Raw genomic sequence first — 24,631 nt, 5'->3', positions numbered from 1 at the left:
CTATGGTGTGCCCAAGGACACACAATAGTCCCTAACTCTAATAAAAATAGTTCATTTTGATTGGTGGATGAACAATAAATGATAATAGCCCCCTGCATTCACATCAACTCTACCAATCAAAATAGTCCATTTTTATAGAATTTAGTGTTTATTGTGTGCCCTTGGGCACACATTAGAAAGACCGAAATATAAAACACTTAAACAAAGTATGAGAACATAGATATGTGGTTTCTCACGTGATTAAGATTCTTATTTCTAAGCCAAGATTAGACCATTGCTTGGATAAAGATTATCCACTCTCAAACCTTGATGCATAGATAAATTATCCCTAATACCCACCGTAAGATTTTAACAAAGATGATCATAACGTGCAAATTATCATCAAAATCAGCTGTGAAGCTTGTTTAATGATGATAAGGCCCTTAAAGTTTACTAACCAAAACATGCATTATAACTCTCCGCAAATCTTTCAAGTTATTTGATTGCGAACTATACCTGAGAACGTCTGATTGTACAAAATACTACAAACTCACACAAAATATATATACGAGATTACAAAATACTACAAAATCACACCAGAATTCTGAGATTCTCTAATACGTATACTAATATAGAGATTCTTTACACTTTTGTGTGCTTTGAGAATCTCATCAATTAAGTTAAATTAAGGCAGCACTTTATCAAGGAAAAATTACACTTTTTTAGCATTGATATTACTTGAAGATTATTATTGAAATTTGTGAAATATCTACATGTGATGTGTCTTGAACTAAAGAAGGGCGATCCCGTCTCTCTGGATCCCAGAGGATGGAGCTGTTGAATGCAAAGCTAGAAATGTGAAGTGGAGATTTTGTATCTTCTTCTGTCGCATTATTATTGTTCTTTCTTTTCAAATGCCATCATATAATATCAGCAGAGTTGATACAAGTCCCTCAATTGTCACCCTTTTCCTATTAGCCGATAAAAAATACTTATGAAAAAAAATTGGCAGATATGGGGTGCAAAGTGCAAGGTGTGGGGTGCACAATGTAAATCCCACATCTGTTAACTTTAACGGTCAATTAAACGGAGAGTGGTCAAAGGGGTGCAAAGCGAAGCGGTTTTCAAACTTTAGGGTGCATACTGCCAAAAACAATTGTTTGAGACCAAATTGAAAAAGTGCCTAAACATAAGGGGTGCAAAGTGTCAATCACTCTATAAAAAATATTATATGAACAAAACTCTTTTTATTTCTTTTCTTACAAAGGCATATTTCACGAGTATATACTCTTTGGAGAACACATACACTCTTTTTCCTTGGTTAGGATTTTCCTCACATGAGTTTTCCTTACTAAGAATTTGCTGAGGCATGATGTTTCTATGAGTTATTTGAGATGGAGTGTTATGTAATTACTAGATGACCTTTAGCTTTTCATATGGCTACCATAATTACTAATCTTGGGCTCTCAATTTTTCTCGTAAAATACATTCTATTTAGGGCTGTAATTCGAGCCGAGCCGGGCGAGTTTCGAGCCGAACCTAATTCGAGCCAAGTTTAATCGAGTCGAGCCGAGCCGGCTCGGTTAACTAATCGAGCCTAAATCTTTGCCCGAACTCGACTCGGTTAATTTCACGAGTCGAGTCGAGCCGGCTCGTTTAGCTAAACGAGCCGGTTTTAACGAGTCGAGTGAGCCAGCTCGTATAATTTTACACTTAATCGAGCCCAAACCTCTACCCGAACTCGGCTCGTTTAATTTCACGAGTCGAGTCGAGCCGGCTCGTTTAATTAAACAAGCCGAAACCTTTGCCCGAACTCGGCTCGTTTAACGAGTCGAGTCGAGCCGAGACCACTTAAACGAGTTTGAGCCGGGCGAGCTCGCGAGCGGCCCGACTCGAATTACAGCTCTAATTCTGTTAGCCTATATAAGGGTTACTTGTACCTTGGTTATAGATATAAAAAAAAGATGTTCTTCTTCCTATTAGTTAGCTCTCTCAAAATCTCTTATATATTATACTCTCTCCGTTTTTTAATATATGACGTTTGACTTTTTGGCACACACTTTTAAGTGCTTTGACCGGGCAGTTAAAAATATTATTTTTGAAATTTTCTTTATCTGAATAAAAATATGTGATCAAAATTTTAATTCACACAAAAACTTAATTAAAAATAATATTTTTTATTACCCGGTCAACCCACCTAAAGATACGTGCCCAAGTCAAAAGTGTCACGTAATAAAAAACAGAGGGAGCAGTTTTGAGCCAACACAGGTAGTCTGAGATGCTCATGATAACGGAGGATCAAAATATATTGTCGGAGTAATCGGCAGGTATTATCTTTAAAACTAACATGGGCCGATATGTGAGTCTACAACTATTTGGGCCCGATGAACTTGCCAATCCATATGTCACTTCTCTCGTTTCTAACATGGATGAGAAATGAACTGACAGTGTTTAGGAATAACCTTCCTGAACTACTTTTTATGTTTTGATTTCACTGCTCTTCCTTTGTCATATAGAATTACACCCTCTGTCCCACCTAATTTTTTATATTAAAAGTAAAAAAAATATATTAAATATATAAAAATCTATATTGAATAAATAGGTGGATTTATTAAATATTTAATTTATACATTCTTCCTCCTCAATATTGTTTGATAACTAGTTATCGACTCAATGTGTGAGACTGTTTCTTTATTCATGTCCTTCACCGAATCAAATAGATATGACAAAAGCACTGCTATACAGAAACGGATAAATCTGATCGACATAAATCTGTTAAATATGATCATATTTGATAAAATTTCACTAAATATGATTATTAGATAATAAATTTAGCAAAATTTGACCACTTTATATTGGCCAAGTCACAGTGTAGTCAAATTAAGTTAAATATGATAAAAGTCACAATATAGTGGAATTAAGTTAAATGTGATAAAATCTTGCTAAATATAGTCGCTAGGATATCATATTCAGCAAATTAGACCAATTTATGTCGGTATATCACAATCTAGTAGAATTTAAATATAAATTTGGTAATGTTTAACTAAATTGGGCCGAAAAATTTGTATATGCAGTTTGCAAGTCATTAGAAAGACTTCAAGCATAAACCTCCCATTACAGAACTCTCACATCACAGGAGAACTAATTAATAAAATTTCGGTATTTTTTTTTTATAATCCCTGTCGTCCTTGCTAAGTGTGAAGAAGATGTATTTCTTCTACTCCTAATAAAAGCTGCTAGAACCCCGAGGGTAAAGAATTTGAAAATATGTGGAGACTCAAAACTTGTGATGTTTCAAGTGAATGGTGAATTTGAAGCATGGAAAAATCGTGTTAAAATATTTGAGGATCGTAAGGGCTCAGACAACACAATATATTTGAGGAATGCCTGGTAGAATATGTACATAAGGAGGAGGAGAATACAAAAGCTGATACCTTGTCACAATTTGCTTCCTCGGATAAGGAAGTCGGCTCGGGATGTGTTTACTAACTAAACACTAATTAGTGGTACTAATCAAACTGATACTTGACTGATAAAATAGCAAATCATATATTATTATTTATTTTTTCCCAAAATTTTGGTTACATCACTAAAATATTTTTGTAAAAATCAAAACATCAAGACTAAACTAATGCTCAATGACAAGACAGTAAACCAAATAAAATTATTTTATCCCTTTACATCACTAAAATCTATAGATGTAATATATGTTGAATTTTGAGTTATATAACATGTATATATTATAAAAATATCTTGAAAATATTGCATTTTTTCGAGTTTTAACGAGCCGAGCTCGAGCCGAATACACTAAAAGCTCGGCTCGAGCTCGTTTTGTTAACCAACATATTTATGCTCGAGTTCTTAATGAACCAAGCCGAACCGAGCTCTTATCGTACCGAGCTCGAAGTTGAACTGCTCGTTTCGTGAACAACCTACATTTATATACTCTATCAAAATACTTATCTGATAATTATGCCTCCAACCTTAAGAACAACGATTGAGTTAATGTGTTTCGGATAGAAATATTTCTTGTTTTCGTTGGTGAATCAGTGTGTTTACTGTTTTGATCGTTTTGATTATTTATTTCTACCTCTATCAGTTGTGCAAAATTAAAGACAGGGATATGATGTCGATTGATGAGTTCACAAGTCATTTTTAAGATATCTATCTTCATGCATCATGTGCTACTTTAATAGTGCAGTACAACTTCTTGTACTGTACTTTGATGATAAGGTTTTAAAGTCCATATGTGGTCTGTACTTGTACTCTTATCATATGAAAGCTAGCTACCTGATTTTTAGGGGGAGGAATCCTTGATATTATGCAAGCATTGTGAGGTTTATAAAACTTTAGGGTATAAAACAGTTAGGTTATGTAATAACTATGCTGTTAGAAGGGGCTTAAAGCTAATTTTATTACAGAAAAATCGGGCCAGAATCTGAAATTCAACTTAGTTTAGATTAGCAAGACTACAACTGATATTATATAATTACAGATAGCAAGTAATTTGAGATCGACGTGTGCAGTGTGGTGAATTGTCGAATATAATTAGTATCAACATCATTCGAATTCATAACATAGAACATAAATACAACATAGAAAATATAAGTCTAATTTACAATAATTTTTTGGAAGCTAAATTAAATTTTACAATATTTTGGGGGGTTTTAGTACCCCTCACCCTTGCTAGCTAGGTCCTTTCCCATGCATGATCAGGACCATGAACTTAGACATGGTGTGCTCTGTACAAACTATAATTTTAGTAGCTGAAAACTACAACATACTGGCCTATTTACGAAAGAATTAAGGCTCATATCCGTCGTAAGTTCGTAATTTACGACGGACTATTTCCGTCATTTTTGCTCAAAGTATAGTAAGTTTCAAAAACGTCACAAGGTCCAACATGTATTGGCCGAAAACTCAAAAGGCAAGGTAAATCATGGTGCAGAGAGTTTTGGCTACGTGCATGTAGACACTTATCACTGTTCTAAGCCACATGCATCCCGGGCCAGCCTCTATTAGCTTTATATACACTGATTAGAAGAGGAGCATGGCGCAAAGTAGATGAGAGGGAAGCCAATTCCTTGTTCTCTGGAGAAGGAAATAGTGTTGTCATGAGAAGTGGGAACAGGTCCTCGGTGAAACTTTGCGTTACACTATGAGTGGTGTTATTTTAGGACAAGGACACCAGAGTCCCTACACTTGGCTTGTGCGTGTGGTCAATGCGAAAAAATGGCTTTGTTTTGGTGGTGGGTTGTGGGACAAATATGTCTCTTCCCATGCTCATTTACATTCAATCGTTGCATGCATGATTGCATCGAAACGAATGGCACTGTATAAATCTCGAAAAGGGTAAAATTGAAACCAGGACTTGGATGACGACGAAGAGTGTTTTTTGAGAAACCGGGTAAATATGTAATTTCAAGCACTTCACTACATGAGGGGATACAAAAGTTACTAAACCAATATTTCCAGCGTAATCAACCAGCTGAACCAATCCTCGCAGACCGTGACTGTTCATGTGATTTATGTTAATAACTAGTTTAATAACTAGTTGAATATATTATCAATAGTCATATTTTATAATATAATAATTGTCTAATAAATAATTATAATATAAATTGTTATGTTTATTGAATTTTTTAATTTGATTATTTGGTAAAATATAAATATATCTTTTGAAGTACATACATAATATAAGTTTCATGAAAACCGCTTCTTACATGAGACCTCGGAGACTATACATTTCTGCAATCAAAACATTATAAAATTTATTATTTTATAAAACTTGGTATGTGAATAGTATTATTTAAGTGATAATTAAAATAAATATACATTTTGCAAGCTTGACACATGTTGGAGAACCTATATTTTGCAATGTGCCACTTGCAAAACATATATGATTTTCAAGTTTTTAATCAAATGATAATTTATATAAATTATGATTTGTAAAATTATAAATCTCATAATGTTTAAATTGCAGAATATGCATGCTCTCTTAAAAACAATCTCCATAGCACTTCAATATACATAATGTTTATTTTTATGTATATTAATATTTGTGAAATTAATTTCTGTCATTACCGGAAAGATGATCATTTTCAATCGTAGAAAATGGTCGAAAAAGATAATTTTCGAACTTTTTTATTGAAATAGATCTTTTTCGACCGAAAGTAACCGAGTCAAAAATAACCGAATTGAAAATAAAATATAATAAAACTTGTATAATTTCGACTGTTTTTCTCGACCGTCTTTTGAGAGGAAGTTATCTAGCAGAATCTTCTGACCAAAATTTCTAAACTTAAACGAAAAATTGAAATTTCAATTCACCGCCTGAAATTCGCCAAAACTATTAAATCTTTCTCAATTTAGTTGATATCATAATTTAGTTTCTGTGCATAATTATTATTTTGACCGTATATGTCAAAAATAGATGGTTGGATTTAATTTACCATTCCCATCTCTCGGTCAAAAATACTGTACCATAAATTTAGAAAGTATCATTTGTGCATACCCTCTATCTCTCTCTCTCTATACAAACCCAACCGTCAACTAACAAACCAAGATAACAGATCAAGAGCATTTCCAACTGCGTTGACTATAATCGTTGGCTAAATTAGACTGTCAAATTTGTTGAATATGTAAGACATTGTGCTTCGATGGTATTGACTATATTGGTTGGCTATAATTTAAAAATTGTATGTTATTAATATTTAGAATGTTATAAATAGAATATATCAGTTTAATATGATAATATAGATGTATAATTTTCCTACCGATTTATTAGAGACCTGTAGACATTCAACAAATTTAGTGATTCATAACCGGTTGGTTATAATTATAGACAACTGGTGGGCATGGTTGGAGTGTCGTTTTTTGAATGCGTTGGCTATAATTTTTATTTTTGATAAGCCAACTAAGCTCTTAGTTAAGGGATTCTCATGGTCGGAGATGCTCTAACTAGATGTTATCGACTCATCTAATATTACAATTTGAAACAAAATGAAAATTACATCTAATATATATCATTAGTTGTCATCGCCAAATTACCAAAATACATGTTAAATGTTTATAACAGTGATATATCTATCACTCAGTTAGCAAAAAAAAAATATCTATAACTGTCATTAAAATTCATTTATCAAAATATATAAGTTTATCATTTAAATTGTCAATGCTAACAAATTAGCATCATCACTAGTTGCCTGTACATTAAAAAAGAGAGGACAAAACCGACCGTCAAAAACGGTCGGTTACGATCTAAAACGGTCGGTTTTACGTCTAAACCGACCAATATCGGTGGTCAGTTTTAATCTGGTCGGTTATGACTCATTGGTCCGGTTTAAGGCCTCAAACCGACCGTCTTGGTGGTCGGTTTTCCCGATTGCAAAAATTTGCTGCTTCAGGTCCTACACTGCCATCTGGAGTCGCGTGGACGCAACTGCCATGTGTAACCTCTTAATCGTATCGACCACCGACGGTCGGTTATAATGTTTGACCAAATATGGTCAAGAAATTTGAATGGCATTATAACCGACCGACAGTGGTCGGTTATAAAAGTTTGACCAAAAAAGTCAAATTTTTGGAGCTCATTATAACCGACTGACGGTGGTCGGTTAGAATGAGCTCCAAAAATTTGACCAAATATGGTGGACAATCTTTGGAACATGTCAAAACTGACCAACTGGTGGTCGGATATAAGTATTGGTCGGGTATAGAGCAGTATGCGCACAGGTGTGTAAAACCGACCACTCATAACCGACCGTCGTCGGTGGTCAGTTAACGAGCAGAACGCCTGCATTGGTCTGTTTTAGAGAGAGATTTAGGTAGAGACGGAGAAAATTTTTTATATAAAGAGAGGGAAAGAGAGAGGTTTAGGTAGAGAGAGATTTTGGGAGAGGGTGTAAAATTTTGGGAAAGGAGAGAAAGAAAATGAGATGGTGGGGAAAAAGGAGACTGGTGATGAGGAAGATGGTGGTTTAGCAAAAAATTAAATACGGGTTAAAACCGACCGGCACCTGTCGGTTATGCATTTTAACCTAAAATGATGTCGTAACCTCTTCTGTGACGAGTATATATAACCCATTTTCCAAATAAATAAAATATATATATGTATATATATATATATATATATATATATATATATATATATATATATATATATAATAGGTTCAAAACCGACCGCCATCGGTCGGTTTTGTTTTCTGAGTTAAAACGCCGTCGTCTTGGCTTATAATTTTTTTAGAAATTAATTAAATTTGCACAAATACATAACCGACCGATGATCTGGTCGGTTTAGACATGGACACGTCAGCTATAAAACCGACTGTACTGATGGTGGTCGGTTAAAATATGTCGTGGTGTTGCCAGCAAGGCAAAACGACGTCGTTCTCGTTAAAACCGACCGAATTTAGCCGGTCAGTTTTAACCCGACACTTTTTTCACGTCGATCGGTTTTATCCTGTTTTTTTAGTGATACTAAGATTAAAGTGAAGAAAGTAGATGTGCATCATGATCATATTATTCTATTTTTCTGTAACTTGCCTCTGGGTAACTAACCTACTGAGGATATTAGGTTAGTCGAAATCAATGATATTACAATAGATATTATTTATTTTCGACTAGTTTTATATTCAACTGGCCATAGAGTCACTTTTAATTCAACAATATAAATTAATTATTTTTAAAAGTTTACTCATATGGTCGAAAATAATTTCTGGTCAAAATTAGCCGTTTTTCTTGTAATATATCAACTCCTAGTATTTTTAAATTAACGTAATTGCCGCGATCTCAGTATCTGCAAAAGTTCCAACGTTTGAAAGAAAAATTACAATGTTGTCCAAAAATAGGCGTTTTTATGGAAAAAGTCTTTTCTCAATTCTCACAATATAGGCTCAACTTCTGCATCTATCATAGCCTTTCTATGCCACACATGTGAGGGTCTATGTTTGTTTGGTGCATGGTGCCTAACTCTGACTAATCCACATTAGTCAAATCAAGCATTGGCACACTTAAAATATGGAAATGGATTTGGATTAATCCATGTACATATCAAGCCTCATTTTTATGGGGATTAATGTTGTGTGTGACCGATAAGAATTGAATAAAATTAATTGGTTAAAGCAGAGGAGCAGGGATAGAGATATCGGAGCAAAAAATGCACCAAAAATATGAATAATTCTTTGTTGTGAAAGGTGAGCCTTTGGAGTATCGATCTCATAATTGATGCAAGTCTTACAGATCACTCGAAATATCATACAAGTCCTTAAAAATTTACCGAAATTCATGATATGTCACACAAAAATATTAAAAAACATAAAACACTAACCTCCTATAAAGATGGCTATGACTAACACCTAAATGACAAGGTACTCAATATGAACTCATCTAAAAAGATCAGATCTCGATTTTATTAAAAAGACATTGTAAATAGGAGCAAAAAGGGAGAACAATAGAGACTTAATTAGTGGAGGGAAAGAAATATTACAACAAAACTGGGTTTTTATGACGGATATTAGAACACAATTCCGGCATAAGTTCGTAATTTACCATCGAACTTTTTCCGTCGCTTTTGGTCAAATAGTAAGTTCCGAAAAACGTCACAATGTCCAACATGCGTCGTAAGTATTATAAACCGTCGTAAGTTTACCAATTTATGACGGAAGTTCCCCGTATGTAAGTTGTGGGCCCGAGACTTTTGTTTGGGCAATTTTGAGCTTACGACGTACTATTCGTCGTAATAAGTTTACCAATTTATGACGGTAGTTTCCGTCGTATGTACGTTGTGGGCCCTAGATTTTTGTTTGAACAACTTTGATCTTGCAACTGAATGTTCGTCGGTAGTTATATTACGATAGAAGTAAATATATTATTCATTTAAATATATTATTCCGCTACGGTCAATTTAAATGTGGCTGCTAGCATTAATTACTGTTGGTGAATTAAAAAATTTAAATTCATGAAATTTACGATGGATCATGTTCTCTCCGTCGTAAGCTCCAATAAAACGACGTCGGTGTAAGAACTGGTGCTTTTGATTTTTTTTTTAAATTAGGGAAAATATTTAAATAAGCAACTTTTTTTTTTTTTTTATCTGTTGTAACAACTTATGACGGATAATTGATTCTTGTCGTGACATCGCGCGCGGTCCGCAGATCCGTCGTAAGTTATCCGTCGTAAATGGTCCAGTTTCTAGTAGTGAAAGTTTAAGAGCGGAGAAGTAGCAATTGGAATCGTAATTTTAAAAGTCAGACTTTCAAAACCAACCTTTTAGCTTTTACTCATAATATAATTATATATAATCTTAAAGTATTCATATTCATTCATCTCAACAAACACAGACAACATCGATAGTTGTTTAAGGGAACTGAAATTGACTGAGAATAGTTGATCCAATATTAAAATGAAAAGACGCAAATAATTGTCCATGCCATACAAGTCCAAAACTGCAGCCCCTGAACATCTTCTTCATGCTTAAATATAAAATAAACTAATAACACCATTCCAAATGAGATAAATATGGCAATATTATATAAACTGAAGCATGTTTCTTTGGGTCAGGAAGATCTGAGGCAGGATCTGTAAACTTAAAAAAAGCTCATGAAAGGATGCATATGAGATATTTAAACATAAGTTTGGCATTTCTTTCCTCTTCCTTATCGATGTATTAATTTTATCAGTAAATGCTACGGACTCTGAATTGGATCCGATTAATTAATTTAGTTGACGAAAACTAATTGAATATGTACCTCATAGATTATCAAAAATAAAGAAGTATTCATTTAAACACATGAATAACACGAATTAAATAATGACATTCAGGAATATATGCAGAAATCAATTCGAAATCTCTACTACTATTATTTTATTTTCCTGATATAATTTTCCACCTACTTTTGTTTCATCAGGGAAGCAATACAATTAGGTTGTTTCATCCATGTCTGGAACTTGAGAGACATCAATGTCTTGTCCAAGATACACACGAGACAATAAATTTTAATTCATAAGGAAATGAAATATTATAATACATGAAATATTTTCGTTACAACACACATGTCTATTTACGACGGAATTTTGAGAAGCCCGAAGTTTTTTTCCTACTTTTTCTGGATTGTTACCTAGCTATAAAATTGACAACAAATGAGTAAAATTGAAAAAAGTTAAAAATTTAGATCCAGATATTCATCTTTAGCAGCTCAGCTGCAGCTTTGTTGTGAGTTGTTCTTCATCTCTTCTTTCCATTCCACCTGTTGGGAGACAAATCCAGAAACTAATTTCTTGTTAGAAATTTACGCTACAAGAAAAATGGCCAAAACGTACCGCGGTAATTAAAGACGATTAATTAATATATTTTATATATTACAAAATGTTAATTGTGCATTATTTCAAGAACATATTATGAGTAACCATTACTCAACTGATATTGTTGCAGTTTTTCACCGGATGCAGGAGACTTGCCGCAACCATAATGCCCTTGGAATCTAGATTTACCCTGCGAAAACTTGTACAGCTTAAGAACTTAGAAGTTCTCATGCCAGTATGAAAGATACGAGATATGAACTCCACAAGTACCTCAAATTGAGTTGAAGAGTGCCCCTGTGAGAAGCTTAACATGGTCTCTGTCGAAGTTTCGACGTTGGAGGATGCTAAATTGTTCTGCAATTATCTAACAAAATTAGTTTTCATCGATATATAACAATGCGTAATACACGAGGTCAATATGTTGAACTTACCGTAGATAAATTGAAGATAGGTGAGCTAGCAGTATCATCAAGAAAAGAAACTTGTTCTTGATCTTTTTTTCGACGAAGGTCGTGGTTTTTCTTCCTCTGGCCATTTTTCTCAGGGAACATAACATCATTCGGTGGATAAATAAAGAAGTTACCGTCGTCGCAAATATGTGGCGGCCCTGAGGATGCGTCAGACACCATCGATGAATCTTCTTCATCATGATCTTCTGTGATGTAAAAATTGGCACTCTTTTGATGCGGAGAAAGAAGAGAATTTTCGTGTTCGAAGTATATTGTCCAACCAGATTCATATCCACTACTGCATTCTCTCTCAAATAATGAATTCATTTCTTTGTAAATGAGGTTTTAAGATGGCCTGGGTTTGCTTGTTGCATATATATAGATTGATGTGAAGTACTCCTTGTTTAATTGTACGGAATAGGTTATGCTAATGAGGTTTTTTTATTGAGGAGGGTAGCTTTTTGATTAAACCAATTATTAACTAATGTTTTAAAGAGCGGAAATCAGCAGGACTCATATTCGCCATGGAAAATGCTAGGTCCCCAAAATATCGTCCCAAATATTATTCCCAAATGATGTGCCGAAGTTTGATTTGCTGTATTCACTCCAATAATAATTAGACCCCTATATGTACATCAATCACCCAATCACAATCTTCCACTTGTCTGCCATATCATTCGGTAAAAAGATTTTGGAAATTTTTTTGGGGGATGTAGCATTACCCATTCGCCATGAAAATTCAAATACTAGTTTCATTTCCATATCGTCATTTAAATATCCGAATATTGTCCGAGTACTAATTAGGAAACCCAATTTGGTAGCTAAATTAAACCAGAAGAAACAAGATATAGGGAGGGCCGGAGGGAGGAAAATCCAGTAGGGGATCCCACTAGAATCTAAAACTACGGAGTTAATTGGTCCCGGATCACTCGTTGCTCTCCATGCTAATGAATCAAAAAATGCCAGTTGGGGATGACTTTTGTGGATGTCAGTTATGTGTGCATGTGTCCATGATTTTCGCAGTAACATTTATGGCTAATGTCGAAAAAACCCGAGGCTAAAATATTTGAAATATAAATTTTCGGCAAATTGTGTACTATCAGCTGCAGGTCCTGAGTACAGAATGCAGATGACCATATATGAGCCTGGACTAAGACATGTAATTTGTGAGAATGGCCTCACATGCTAGACAGCTATGCAATGTGTACGCCCTTGACATAAAGAGGAGACGTCCAGTTTTCCTCAGTGTTTGGACACTTATCCCCCTCGCACATTCTTAACAAGGGTATGTGTACAATTATGTAATCGGCACATGCGCGTATGTACATTATTGTAGCTAAAATTTGCAACCTTATCTGCAGAGCCCTCGATGAGTCAATGTTTTAAAAGGATTATGTCTAGTTTACCGAACTTAATTTTCTAAACATGCACCTCTCTCTCTCCCCCTCCATTTTCTAAACATCTCTCTCTCTCCCTCCATTCCCTCCCTCTCGCTCCCTCCATCCCTCATCTCTCTTAGATTTTAGTTGCTTTTATATATATGCTAATGAGTGAGAGCCTGCATTGAGATGTTCATGGACATGCAATAAGTTTTGACTTGTCAAACCAGAAACATAATAAGTGTGTGCTGGAAACATTACACCATAAAAAGGCTATAGCAATGCCAAGTCAGAAATTTGCTCATAAAAATCGTTGTTGTTTCTTAACAAATTTTGACAAACTTATAGTTGTTGCAATATTTTTAAAATATGTTACGAATGAGTGTAATTATTTGAAAAATCTATAGCAGCTGCAACGAGTTTCTATAATTGTTGCAATAGAGTTCAAAATTTTGGGCCCAAAAGTTTCCCGGGTTGCAAAAATAAACGGGGCTTTCCTTCTTTTTTTTGTGGGACTTTCCACCCCAGTCAACACATACATTGTTATTATTAATATTATTACTTATTATATTATTACATACATTATTATGTGAAGATTGAAGCTGAGCACTCAGGTCTTAGGCGACTACAAGCGCGCGAGAAAGAGGGTGGCCAGGGAGATTCAAGCTAGAGGCTCGAAGAACCCACTCAATTGCTCGAACAACATTCAAGCTCATAGGTAAATAACTGAACTGTATAGTCGATTTTCTTCCCCAAATCAATTTTACTCCTTCAATCGATGTTTATTTGTTCGTAAATCGAAATGGGTGTTTAAATTAGTGCTTCTTTGTTGATTAGGGCTTCAATCAGGGCTTGTTAATTCATTGCAATTGGTCTAATATTTGTTGCCTTAAAGTCATACAAATGAAACAAAATTAAGCTAATGCAATACAAGGAATGCGTTGCTGTAGACAAACATTTGTTGCTATATCGATATTGCAATAAAATAATTTCATTGCTGTATGGGGATATATTTGTTGCTAAATCCACCAATTGCAACGCGGTCAGATGCAACGCCAAAATTTAGCACTTTTGTTGCTATAGAACCTATTGCAACATATATAGCACTTTGGGCAATGGTTCTCCCGCGTTGCTATAAGCCTTTTATGGTGTAGTGAAACTGCAGAGTTTTCTGGGATTTGCTGCCAAAGTGCAGTAATCCATGTCACTCTAGTACTGAATCTGTTGTATGATTCCACTTGTTCATTCTATAGGTAATAATAATTTTCTTAAATTTGTGTTTGATGGGATTTCCTTCAAAATTACTCCCTCTGTCCCTCTCATTTCTTTACGTTATTTTTTGACACGTTTTCCACACTCATTTAAAGTATAGTTCCACAGTATATTTTTTAATTTTTTTTCTCTAATAAAAGTTTGATGTTTAAACTTTTTTTCAAAAAAAATTTAAAAATGGTTATGAAACGATACTTTAAAAGAGTCTCAAAATGCGTGCAAACAATGAACGTAAACAACCATGGGACGGAGGGAGTACTAATGTCTATCTAAGCTCACGGGCCATCAGACAAGACCTGGACTCGGGGATAAATTACTATGTCATCAGTCATGGACTCGGGGATAAATTACTATGTCATCAGTCATGATACATATTTCCGGGATAAATAGAAATATTCGAGATTTTATCCTGCTAATATTCCGGGATATTAAATTTCAACGGTGCTGAGCCATATTTTCAAGAAACCATATTTTTTTTGGCCAATCCTAAAATCTTCATGAAAAATATATTCCAACAAAAAAACGAAGCCAAAGTGATTAATAATTTTTTTTGGGATGAAAACCTGAAAAATTAAAGAAGTTATGTAGGGATTGCAACACCTGAAATTACCTGAAATCAAGAATCAACAGTAAAATACCGAAATAAATATTCGAGGCACGTGAAAACACATACCATTGTCGTGGGGTCAATTCACACGATCCTTACCTTATCGAATATAAATATATGTAATCACTGTTATGGCTAAGATTGAATCGCAATCGCTTAACCCATCATTTACTCATCTCAATTGATTTATTACCAAATCAAAATTTTGAAAATCGAGTAGATCTAAAATCTTGGAACCGGTAGGGAGTATTATTGAGAAAACGAGAACAAATCAAGAGAAATTTACTGATTCAGAGCTTTTCATCAGTGAAAATTGATGAAATCTCCGACGACGGCTGGAAATAGAAGGGAGAGAAGAGGCTAGAATTTACCAAGGAGGCTATTGATTTATCAAAAACAGCCCTTTAGAGCATCTCCAACCCTGTGCATCTGTTAGCTATTGTGATGAACTTGGGACATATTATATTTAATAGAGTTATTGTAAATTAAATCATGACACTTGTCATTTGAGATTTATTTTAGAAATTTTTTTTGGTGCTCAAGCATTTTTCTATCCCCTAATTTCCATGGATTGTTGCTAAAATATTTGAGGACTAGTGTCGATTGGTTCGCGAAGTGGTATGAGTTGTAATAAGGAATCGGGTTAAGGTGAAATGATTTAACGTATGATATATAGATATTATGTGTTGAGTTGAGAGTTGAAATCAATATATATACTCAATCTAAAAACATAATTTATTGATTTATACTAATTAATTAAATTATTATTATAATATATTTTTACATCATTAGTTATTCTTGTATTAAACATTAATATTTAAATAAAACACCAAACAACCCAGTGAACTAAACAAAACTCATAGATCCCCTGAACCAAAGGACCCTTGTATATTTGTGATAATTAATCATCTCTCACATAACTGAGGTTGTAGCACATCGACATATTCATTGTTGTCTTACATTGTACCATTAGTCAGAGTTACTTGATTAACATTGTAATCATTGATTGTAAATTGCTGAAACAACTTCAACTTCTACCTAAGCATCAGGAGTTGTCGATTTTCCTAATTTATTAAACTTGATGTACACGCATCTCTCTCTAAATCATTGTAGTGCCATGAACATTATTTGAATACGTTTTACGTTTTAGAGGACAATTCCTTCTTCCTGATGGTTGCCTGTTGCAGGGCAGATAATTTTCACTTCTTCCAGGCCCTTTTTACATTAACTTGCATGAAATCCATCTGTGAAGTTGAGTTTAAACTATTACACGAACGATTTAAACTATAAGCATTCGTCGTTCATTTGTTAAGGAGGCCCCAAACCAGCTTTTAAGTGTTTACCGTCGACATCAGGATGGCTGGCCTAATCTAGTACGATTGCAACTTCTGTAAAATACTTTATCACGTGTTATTCTACAGGCCACTAGGATTCTTCCCATTTGTGCTTCACTAGCCAATAGCAGCGGCATAAATAATATCTAAATAAATAATTTTTAGTGAATAATTGTGATAAATAAACAGACCGTGATCATGAGATAGTACCGAGAGACTCAATTCTGTGTAGGTTGCTTGCATTATCAAATTCAATAGATTTGAAATGATACTTGCTGTATCTTCTTCCAAAGTGGTCCTTCAGCTATGGATAATATTGACAAAATGAAGATGTATATGCTCACGAAATGCAACTCATATTCATAACAGTTTTGTAAAACCTGAGAAGAAAGCTAGTCACAGAGTTGGTTTTATACAGCAAGGTTCTAACTAACTTTCTGTTACACAGCAATGACTAAAGTAACCCTCAGCTATATTCATAAAGACTAACAGTCCTTCAACACGCCCCTTCAAGCTGAGCTGGAGATGAAACAGCTCCAAGCTTGGACAGAAGATATGACTGCTGATGTGCGGACAGTTGTTTTGTGAGTATATCAGCAACTTGTTCAGAGGTAGAAACATGCTGAGTAAACATTTCACCAGACTTGAGCTTGTCTCGAACAAAATGGCAGTCGACTTCAATATGTTTAGTACGCTCGTGAAGAACAGGATTTGCAGCAAGAGAGATAGCTGCTTGATTATCACAGTACAAGGCAGTGGATGGAAGATTTTTGATGCCCATGTCCTTCAACAAAGCATGCAACCAGGTCACTTCACATGCAGTCATAGCCATCGCACGATATTCAGCCTCTGCAGTAGATCGAGCCACAACAGCTTGTTTTTTGCTTTTCCAGGAAATTGGACTCGAGCCAAGCATGATACAAAAACCTGTAGTTGACCTCCTTGTAGTAGGGCAACTAGCCCAGTCACTATCACAGAATGCCTTGAGTTGCACAGCAGATGAAGCAGCCAGTAAAATGCCCTGCTGAGATGTACCACGCAAATAACGCAGCAATTTCTTAGCAGCCTGCATGTGAGTAGTCATAGGCTGATGCATAAACTGACTTAAAACATGAACAGCAAAGGTTATATCAGGTCGAGTAACCGTCAGGTAGATCAGTTTTCCCATCAAGCGCTGATATTCACTAGGATTCTGTAATAGATCACCTGTGTGTGGAGTGAGCTTCAAGTGACAATCTAGTGGTACCTTGACAGAAGTAGCAGTATCCATATGAAATTCCTTGAGCAAATCAGTAACATATTTATGCTGAGAAACAAAGAAACCAGCTGGACTTCTTGCAATTTCCAGACCAAGGAAATAATTGACAGCACCCAAGTCCTTCATATGAAAAGCTTGTGACAGCATGCTCTTTAGATCATCAATAGCAGTCTCACAATCCCCAGCAATTAGAAGATCATCCACATAAATCAGAATCAGAGTTGTGGAGATGTCAGTGATTTTAGTAAACAAACTAGCATCACTTTGAGATTGACTAAACCCAAGTGAAATCAATGTATCTGACAGCTTCTTAAACCACTGTCGTGGTGCCTGTCTCAAACCATAGAGACTTTTAAGCAATTTGCACACCCATTTTGTTCTGGTTTTAGCATCTGCAGAACTCACCTGACCAGTTTTGATTCGACTTCCAAAATAAGAGTATCCCTGGGGCAATGTCATATAAACATCCTCATCAAGATCACCATACAAAAATGCGTTCGTAACATCCATTTGTACAGTTGTCCAATTATACACAGCAGCAACTGCTAGTAAGGCACGTACAGTTGACATCTTTGCCACGGGAGCAAACGTTTCTTCATAATCCACCCCGTATTGTTGCTTACAACCAAGCACCACCAACCTGCTTTTATAACGCTCAATGCTGCCATCAGGTTTAAATTTCGTTTTAAACAGCCACATGCTTCCAATTGACTTCTTATTTGGAGGTAACTCAACAATCTCCCAAGTTCCATTTCGTTCCAATGCATCAAGCTCAAGATTCATTGCTGCAACCCAATGATCATGAAGCACTGCTTGAGAGAATAATTTTGGATCCTCAACATGTGAAATTGTAGCTTGAAAACAGTTAAATTCAGGTGTAATCTCATAGACAACAGACTGAGCTATATTTGCAGCTTTGTGTGTGACAGTTGAGGTGTACTCCTGTAACCAAGATGGAGGTTTTGTAACTCTATGTGATCGTCGAGGAGGATCTGGTGGTGTTACAACCTGTGATGATGTATCAGTAGATGTATCAGTAGAGGATGGAGGTGCAGCCACAAACTCATCACCATCAACAAATGCAGGAGAAGAAGGCATTGGAACTGGTAAAGGTTCCATGTATGGTTTAGAACCATTTGAATTTAGAGGAAACACATCTTCATGAAATTCTGCATCTCTGGAGAATGTTATTGTATTTGAGAGAAGATTCAGAAATTTATACCCCTTTTTGAAATTAGGATATCCTAAAAACACACATGGTACAGCCTTTGGGGCAAATTTATCTGTTGTTGGATCAGGATTAGCCACCATTGCCAGGCAACCAAATATCCTAAACACAGTATAATCCACCTTTTCTTCAAACAGCAGCTCATACGGAATTTTATTGTTCAAAGCAGTAGTTGGCAAACGATTCATGATATAAACAGCTGCCATTACACAATCTCCCCAATACATCAATGACAATCCTGATTGAAATCTCAAGGCTCGTGATAATTCCAGAATCTGACGGTGCTTACGTTCAACTCTAGAATTCTGTTGTGGTCTATATGGACAAGAGGTCTGATGAATTATACCATTCTTGTTGTAAAACGCAGTAGCAGATGCATCAGCAAACTCAGGAGCATTATCCGAGCGCAGTGTCTTAACAGAGGATTTAAAATGATTTTGTACATAATGTTGAAATGCAGCAAATCTTTCCAAGAAATCAGACTTGTGTTGTAAAAGATAAACCCAAGTCATACGTGTATTGTCATCTACCAGAGTAAGAAAGTAACGAAAGTTACCTCTTGTACAGACCTTGTAAGGACCCCATGTATCAAGATGTACAAGATCAAAAGGTTTGGATGCATGACTTGCACTTGACTGATAAGGAAGCTTAGTGAATTTTGCTAGTGGACAAGTAAGACACACCTGACTATTGGAGTCTGCAGTTAGATGCTTAAACTGTGTCATATGCTGCATTGTAGTTTTAGAGACATGTCCAAGTCTCTTGTGCCAGAGAGAGTAATCAGACTGAGTAGCCACATTTGCAGAGCTCTTAAAAGAATCAACAAAACAGTATAAACCATGATCAATCAATCCAGTAGCCAAAACTGTTTTTGTGGTATTGGACAGAACAATGCATTCAGTTGGAGTAAAAGTAGCATAACAATCATTGTCTTGTGCTAATTTTCGAATTGATAGCAGATTGTGTTTGAAACTAGGAACATAAAGCACATCTTTCAGAAGTAAGCCATTCTGCAGAACCAAATTACCAACATGAGTAATTTGTGCAACACCATTGTTAGGCAAATTTATCACACTGTTAGAAGGTGCTTTCTTAGTGTCAACTAGTCTGTCCAAAAATGCAGTCATGTGGTCAGTAGCACCTGTATCAACAATCCATGTTTGAGCATCACTAGTAGCAGATGATAAACAACAAGTTACCATACCAGAGAAGGCCTCATCAAGCTCATCATCAGTGTCCGTTTGTGGAATCAGTTTCAACAGCTGCTGCAACTGTTGAGAAGTCAAGTTAACATTCTCCAAGTCACCATTGGAACCAAGCTGTGCATTATTACTCATTCTTTTGTTACCAGACCATTTAGGATTATTAGACTGCTGTGATGTACTAGATTTTCCCCCAGATTTCAGCTTATGCTTGTCATGCCACTTAGGGTAACCAATTTTCATCCAGCATCTATCTGATGTATGGCCTTTTTTGTGACAAACAGTACACTCAAACACCTTCCCCTGACCTGAATTCCCTTGACTAAACATAGCAGCACTCTCAAATTCTGAGGATGGAGCAACAACATTCAAGATTTCACGTTGTGACTCCTCTTGCTGAATTGCAGCACAGGCAACTTCCACAGTTGGAAGAGGCATCATCATTAACAACTGACTTCGTTGAGAAGCATAAAACTCATTCAATCCATTAAGAAATTGAAACAACTTAGCTTCATCTCTAAGAGTATTGATTTTATTCAACAACGCCAAAATATCAGGTGTAACATTAGCAACAACAGGCAACACATTCAAGCACTCAATCTCATCCCAAATACCAGTCAATTTCGTATAATACTCAGCAATTGTTAACTGATTCTGTTTTAACTCAAAAAGATCCTTATTCAGTTTGTACTTTCTTGAGCCATTAGTAAGCATAAATCGCTTCTCTAACAGAGTCCAAATCTCAGTAGCATTTGTAACATAGAGAATCGAATTGCGAATTGACTCAGAAACATTATTATGAAGCCAGGAGATTACCAGATTGTTACAAGTATCCCACTGTGCAGCATCAACGAGATCAGTAGTGCTTCGTAATACACTGCCATCAACAAACCCTAACTTGCGTTTTGAAGCAAGTTGAATCTCAATCGAACGCTTCCATGAGCGAAAATCACTCGCACCTTGAAGCTTCGATACAATCACAGATGTAGGTCCATCTGAAGGATGCAGAAACAATGGATTCTGCATATCACTAAACGTGAATCTACCACCAGCAGCCATGAAAATCAAGCTTGAAGAAAACAACAAGATGAAATAGCGCTCAGCGATCACGAATTAACAAAAAAATTGAAGAATTACACTCGATCTGCATATACAATGCTCTGATACCATATTGACAAAATGAAGATGTATATGCTCACGAAATGCAACTCATATTCATAACAGTTTTGTAAAACCTGAGAAGAAAGCTAGTCACAGAGTTGGTTTTATACAGCAAGGTTCTAACTAACTTTCTGTTACACAGCAATGACTAAAGTAACCCTCAGCTATATTCATAAAGACTAACAGTCCTTCAACAGATAATTATCTGTCAACTCTGTCTCCATGCAGCACCTGCAATGCCTTCCGATCTGAAGCTACCGGATATTCGTATATTTAGAAGTTGTAAGATCGGTAGGATATACCAATTTGGAGCTTCTTTTTCAGACACCGGTAATGATGTAGTCCAGGATCCCATGCTTGCGTCCTCCAGGCTTCCCTACGGTGAGAGTACTTTTCTCGGACCAACTGGCCGTTATTCGGATGGACTACTGGTGATCGACTACATTGGTATAATAATTTTTCATTCTATTCCCGGACCTGACATTTGAGTAACTATGGGGTTCCAGCAATATTGTTGGTTCCTTTTTTTCAGTGGTCTTAATCTTTTTGGTAATTGAACAGCATTAGCCGCTGGCATACCGTTGCTCAATCCCTATTTAAAAAACGACGTGGACTTTACCCACGGTGTGAACTTTGCGGTTGGTGGTGCTACAGCATTGTCGGCAAAGGCTTTGGCAGAGAAAGACATTATGCTAGATGGTACCGATAATTCCCTTGGCGTTCAAGTTGAGTGGATGTCCAATCATTTTGCTTCACAATGCAACACAAACATAAGTACGTTCTTAAGAATTATATCTGTGATCTAACATTTAGCAAGATTCAGGATTTGTAGATATTTCAATATTGTAAATCTGGTTCAATCTTTATGCAGACTGTAGCCCTGGAAGTCTACATGATTCTTTGTTTGTGGTCGGCGAAATTGGAAGAAATGATTACCATAGCGCATACCGAAGAGGCAAAACATTTAGAGATGTACAAAATATGGTGCCTGACGTTACTGAAATAATTGAGAATGCAGTAAAAGTAAGTTTTTTGGTCCCCTGAGTTGTATATATTGGGGACGGGGACGCGACACACACTTTAATATCTTTTTTTTTAAATAAAAATAGAACATTTTAATTTTTAATTAGAAAAAGAATATATTAAAAATTAGTTACAAAACTATATTCTATAAGAGGATTAGAGTGCGTGTCGAACAGTGAAAAAGAATATAAAGAATTGAATAGGACAGAGGGAGTAATGTTTTTGTTAAGTTACCGATTCCCTGTAATCTCTTATCTTTCGTGTACTGATTTTGTTAAAGAAACATTTCATATTCCAGAGAGTCATTGGTTTTGGAGCTTCTCAAGTAATTATTCCAGGAATCTTTCCTATGGGATGTCTTCCAGTGATCCTTACCGATTTCAAAAGCAATGACACATCAGCCTACGACGAAAACGGATGTGTAAAAGAGTTCAACGATGTCATTACATTTCACAACGACTATTTACAGAGGAAAATTATCATGCTGCAACAAGAAAACTCCCTAGCTACAATTGTGTATTCGGATTACTTCAATGGCTTCAAATGGCTTCTTTCTAATGCTCACCAGCTAGGTAATTCTTACTCTAACTAAAACTTGTCAACCAGATGTATTTGATGTTTTTTTTACAGGATTTGATGCAACATCTGCATTAGAAGGCTGTTGCGGCAATGATGGCCCTTCCCGCATTGATTCCTCGACTGACGGCTGTGGAGGCTCAAATGTTCCAGTATGTTCAAATCCTGATCAATATATCAACTGGGATGGAGTGCATTTCACACAAAAAGCTCACAGTGTTCTCGCCTCTTGGGTTGTAGCAGGTTTGATACCAAAGCTCAATTGTGCTGCTGAAGCGAAATATTATTAGGGGGACTGCGTAAAGTTTGAATCCCTCAACCAAATCAATATACTCTGTAGTTTCTCTTATTTCACTGTAAGTATCACTTAGAGCATCTCCAACGGCGTTGGCTATAATCGTTGGCTAAATTGGACCTGTAAGACTTTATGTAAAATTTGCTGAACCTGTAACACATTTTGCTTCAATGGTATTGGCTATCTTGGTTGGCTATAATTTAAAAATAGTATATTATTAATATTTCAAATTGTTAAAATAGAATATATCAGTTCAATATGGTAATAAATGATGTGCAATCATTCTACAGATTTTCTTACAGACCTGTAGAGGTTCGACAAATTTAGCCATCCATAGGAGGTTGGCTAAAATTATAGACAACAGGTGGGCGTGGTTGGAGTGTACTTTTTTGACGATGTTGGCTATAATTTTTAATTATGGTATGCCAACTCACATTTTAGCTAAGGGTACTCTATGGTTGGAGATGCTCTTACCAACTTGGTAGAGAGGAGAAAGTTTAAACGGCTAGAGTTTTTTTTCTGGCCTCAAGGAAGAAGTGTCTCCACAAATTCGACAATCAATCAATATAATTATATAAAGGAGAAGCGAGGGGCGTGTAGGTGGCGCCTCTCAAATCATTCCGTTATATTTTTCTAATTTTCTAGAATTTTTGGATGAAAAATTTCAAAAATTAGAACTACCTTTTTTAGTTTCGGGTATATTAGAAGCAAGTTTCAGAATTTGATATAAAGGAGAAGCGAGGGGCGTGTAGGTGGCGCCTCTCACATCATTCCGTTATATTTTTCTAATTTTCTAGAATTTTTGGATGAAAAATATCAAAAATTAGAACTATCTTTTTTAGTTTCGGGTATATTAGAAGCAAGTTTCAGAATTTGATTTTGTTTCAAATTATTTATGGAATATAGTAGCTTGAAAGTTTTAATCTGATTTTGTTTCAGATTATTTAATTATGGGAAGGAGTAGCACACAAGTCTCTCTGCATATATAAATACCCTTAGAGCATCTCCAACCATGAAGACCCCTTGGCTAAATGATGAGTTTTCATGCCAAAAATAAAAAATTTAGCCAACCACTTCAAAAGTTCACACTCCAACCATAGTGACCTGTTGTCTATAAATTTAGCCAACCTCCTATGGATGGCCAAATTTGTCGAACCTCTACAGACCTGTAAGAAATCTGTAGGGTGATTACACATCATTTATTACCATATTAAACTGATATATATTATATTTATAACAATCTAAACATTAATAACATACTATTTTCAAATTATAGCCATCCAATATAGCCAATACCATCGAAGCACAATGTCTTACAGGTTCAACAAATTTTACATAATGCGCTACAGGTTCAATTTAGCCAACGATTATAGCCAACACCATTGGAGATGCTCTTATAGATTGTAGAGTTTTGGATCATCTAAACACAACCTCCTCTATCTCAATATCACAACCCTACCTCTCTTTGCTGATAGTTCTCTCGCTCGACTTCCAATTCGGTGGTGTCGTTCTTCTGCAACGATAAGTGAAAGTTGTTTATACAATATTAAAAAAATAAAGGTTGTTG

The 24,631-nt window shown here is 35.6% G+C and overlaps 2 protein-coding genes across 2 annotated transcripts; one reads left to right on the top strand and one right to left on the bottom strand.

Annotated features, from left to right (window-relative positions):
• Positions 1-10,962: 10,962 nt before the first annotated feature.
• On the bottom strand, positions 10,963-12,166 carry LOC108202140 (protein SOB FIVE-LIKE 5). The gene is made up of 4 exons (XM_017370521.2): positions 11,712-12,166; positions 11,551-11,634; positions 11,397-11,470; positions 10,963-11,225 (listed from the first exon to the last, which is right to left on the bottom strand). The coding sequence occupies exons 1-4, from the start codon at positions 12,054-12,056 to the stop codon at positions 11,204-11,206; spliced, it is 525 nt and encodes a 174-aa protein (XP_017226010.1). The 5' UTR covers positions 12,057-12,166; the 3' UTR covers positions 10,963-11,203.
• Positions 12,167-13,786: 1,620 nt separating this feature from the next.
• LOC108201038 (acetylajmalan esterase-like) lies at positions 13,787-23,133 on the top strand. The gene is made up of 6 exons (XM_017369322.2): positions 13,787-13,826; positions 21,399-21,617; positions 21,732-21,944; positions 22,042-22,193; positions 22,492-22,765; positions 22,824-23,133. The coding sequence occupies exons 2-6, from the start codon at positions 21,407-21,409 to the stop codon at positions 23,057-23,059; spliced, it is 1,086 nt and encodes a 361-aa protein (XP_017224811.2). The 5' UTR covers positions 13,787-13,826; positions 21,399-21,406; the 3' UTR covers positions 23,060-23,133.
• Positions 23,134-24,631: the final 1,498 nt, after the last annotated feature.

This window comes from Daucus carota, chromosome 9, assembly GCF_001625215.2.
Source record: "Daucus carota subsp. sativus chromosome 9, DH1 v3.0, whole genome shotgun sequence".
Taxonomy (NCBI): Eukaryota; Viridiplantae; Streptophyta; class Magnoliopsida; order Apiales; family Apiaceae; genus Daucus; species Daucus carota.
Note: the sequence above shows the minus strand (reverse complement) of the source record. Positions and strands in the feature narration are given on the sequence as shown.

Coding starts and splice junctions, on each gene's coding strand:
- LOC108202140 (XM_017370521.2), bottom strand. CDS start 12,056: ATGAATTCATTATTTGAGAGAGAATGCAGTAGTGGATATGAATCTGGT. Junction 11,635..11,711: donor CTATCTTCAATTTATCTACG/GTAAGTTCAACA, acceptor AGATAATTGCAG/AACAATTTAGCATCCTCCAA. Junction 11,471..11,550: donor ACTCTTCAACTCAATTTGAG/GTACTTGTGGAG, acceptor AAGTTTTCGCAG/GGTAAATCTAGATTCCAAGG.
- LOC108201038 (XM_017369322.2), top strand. CDS start 21,407: ATGCCTTCCGATCTGAAGCTACCGGATATTCGTATATTTAGAAGTTGT. Junction 21,618..21,731: donor ACTGGTGATCGACTACATTG/GTATAATAATTT, acceptor GTAATTGAACAG/CATTAGCCGCTGGCATACCG. Junction 22,766..22,823: donor TTCTAATGCTCACCAGCTAG/GTAATTCTTACT, acceptor TTTTTTTTACAG/GATTTGATGCAACATCTGCA.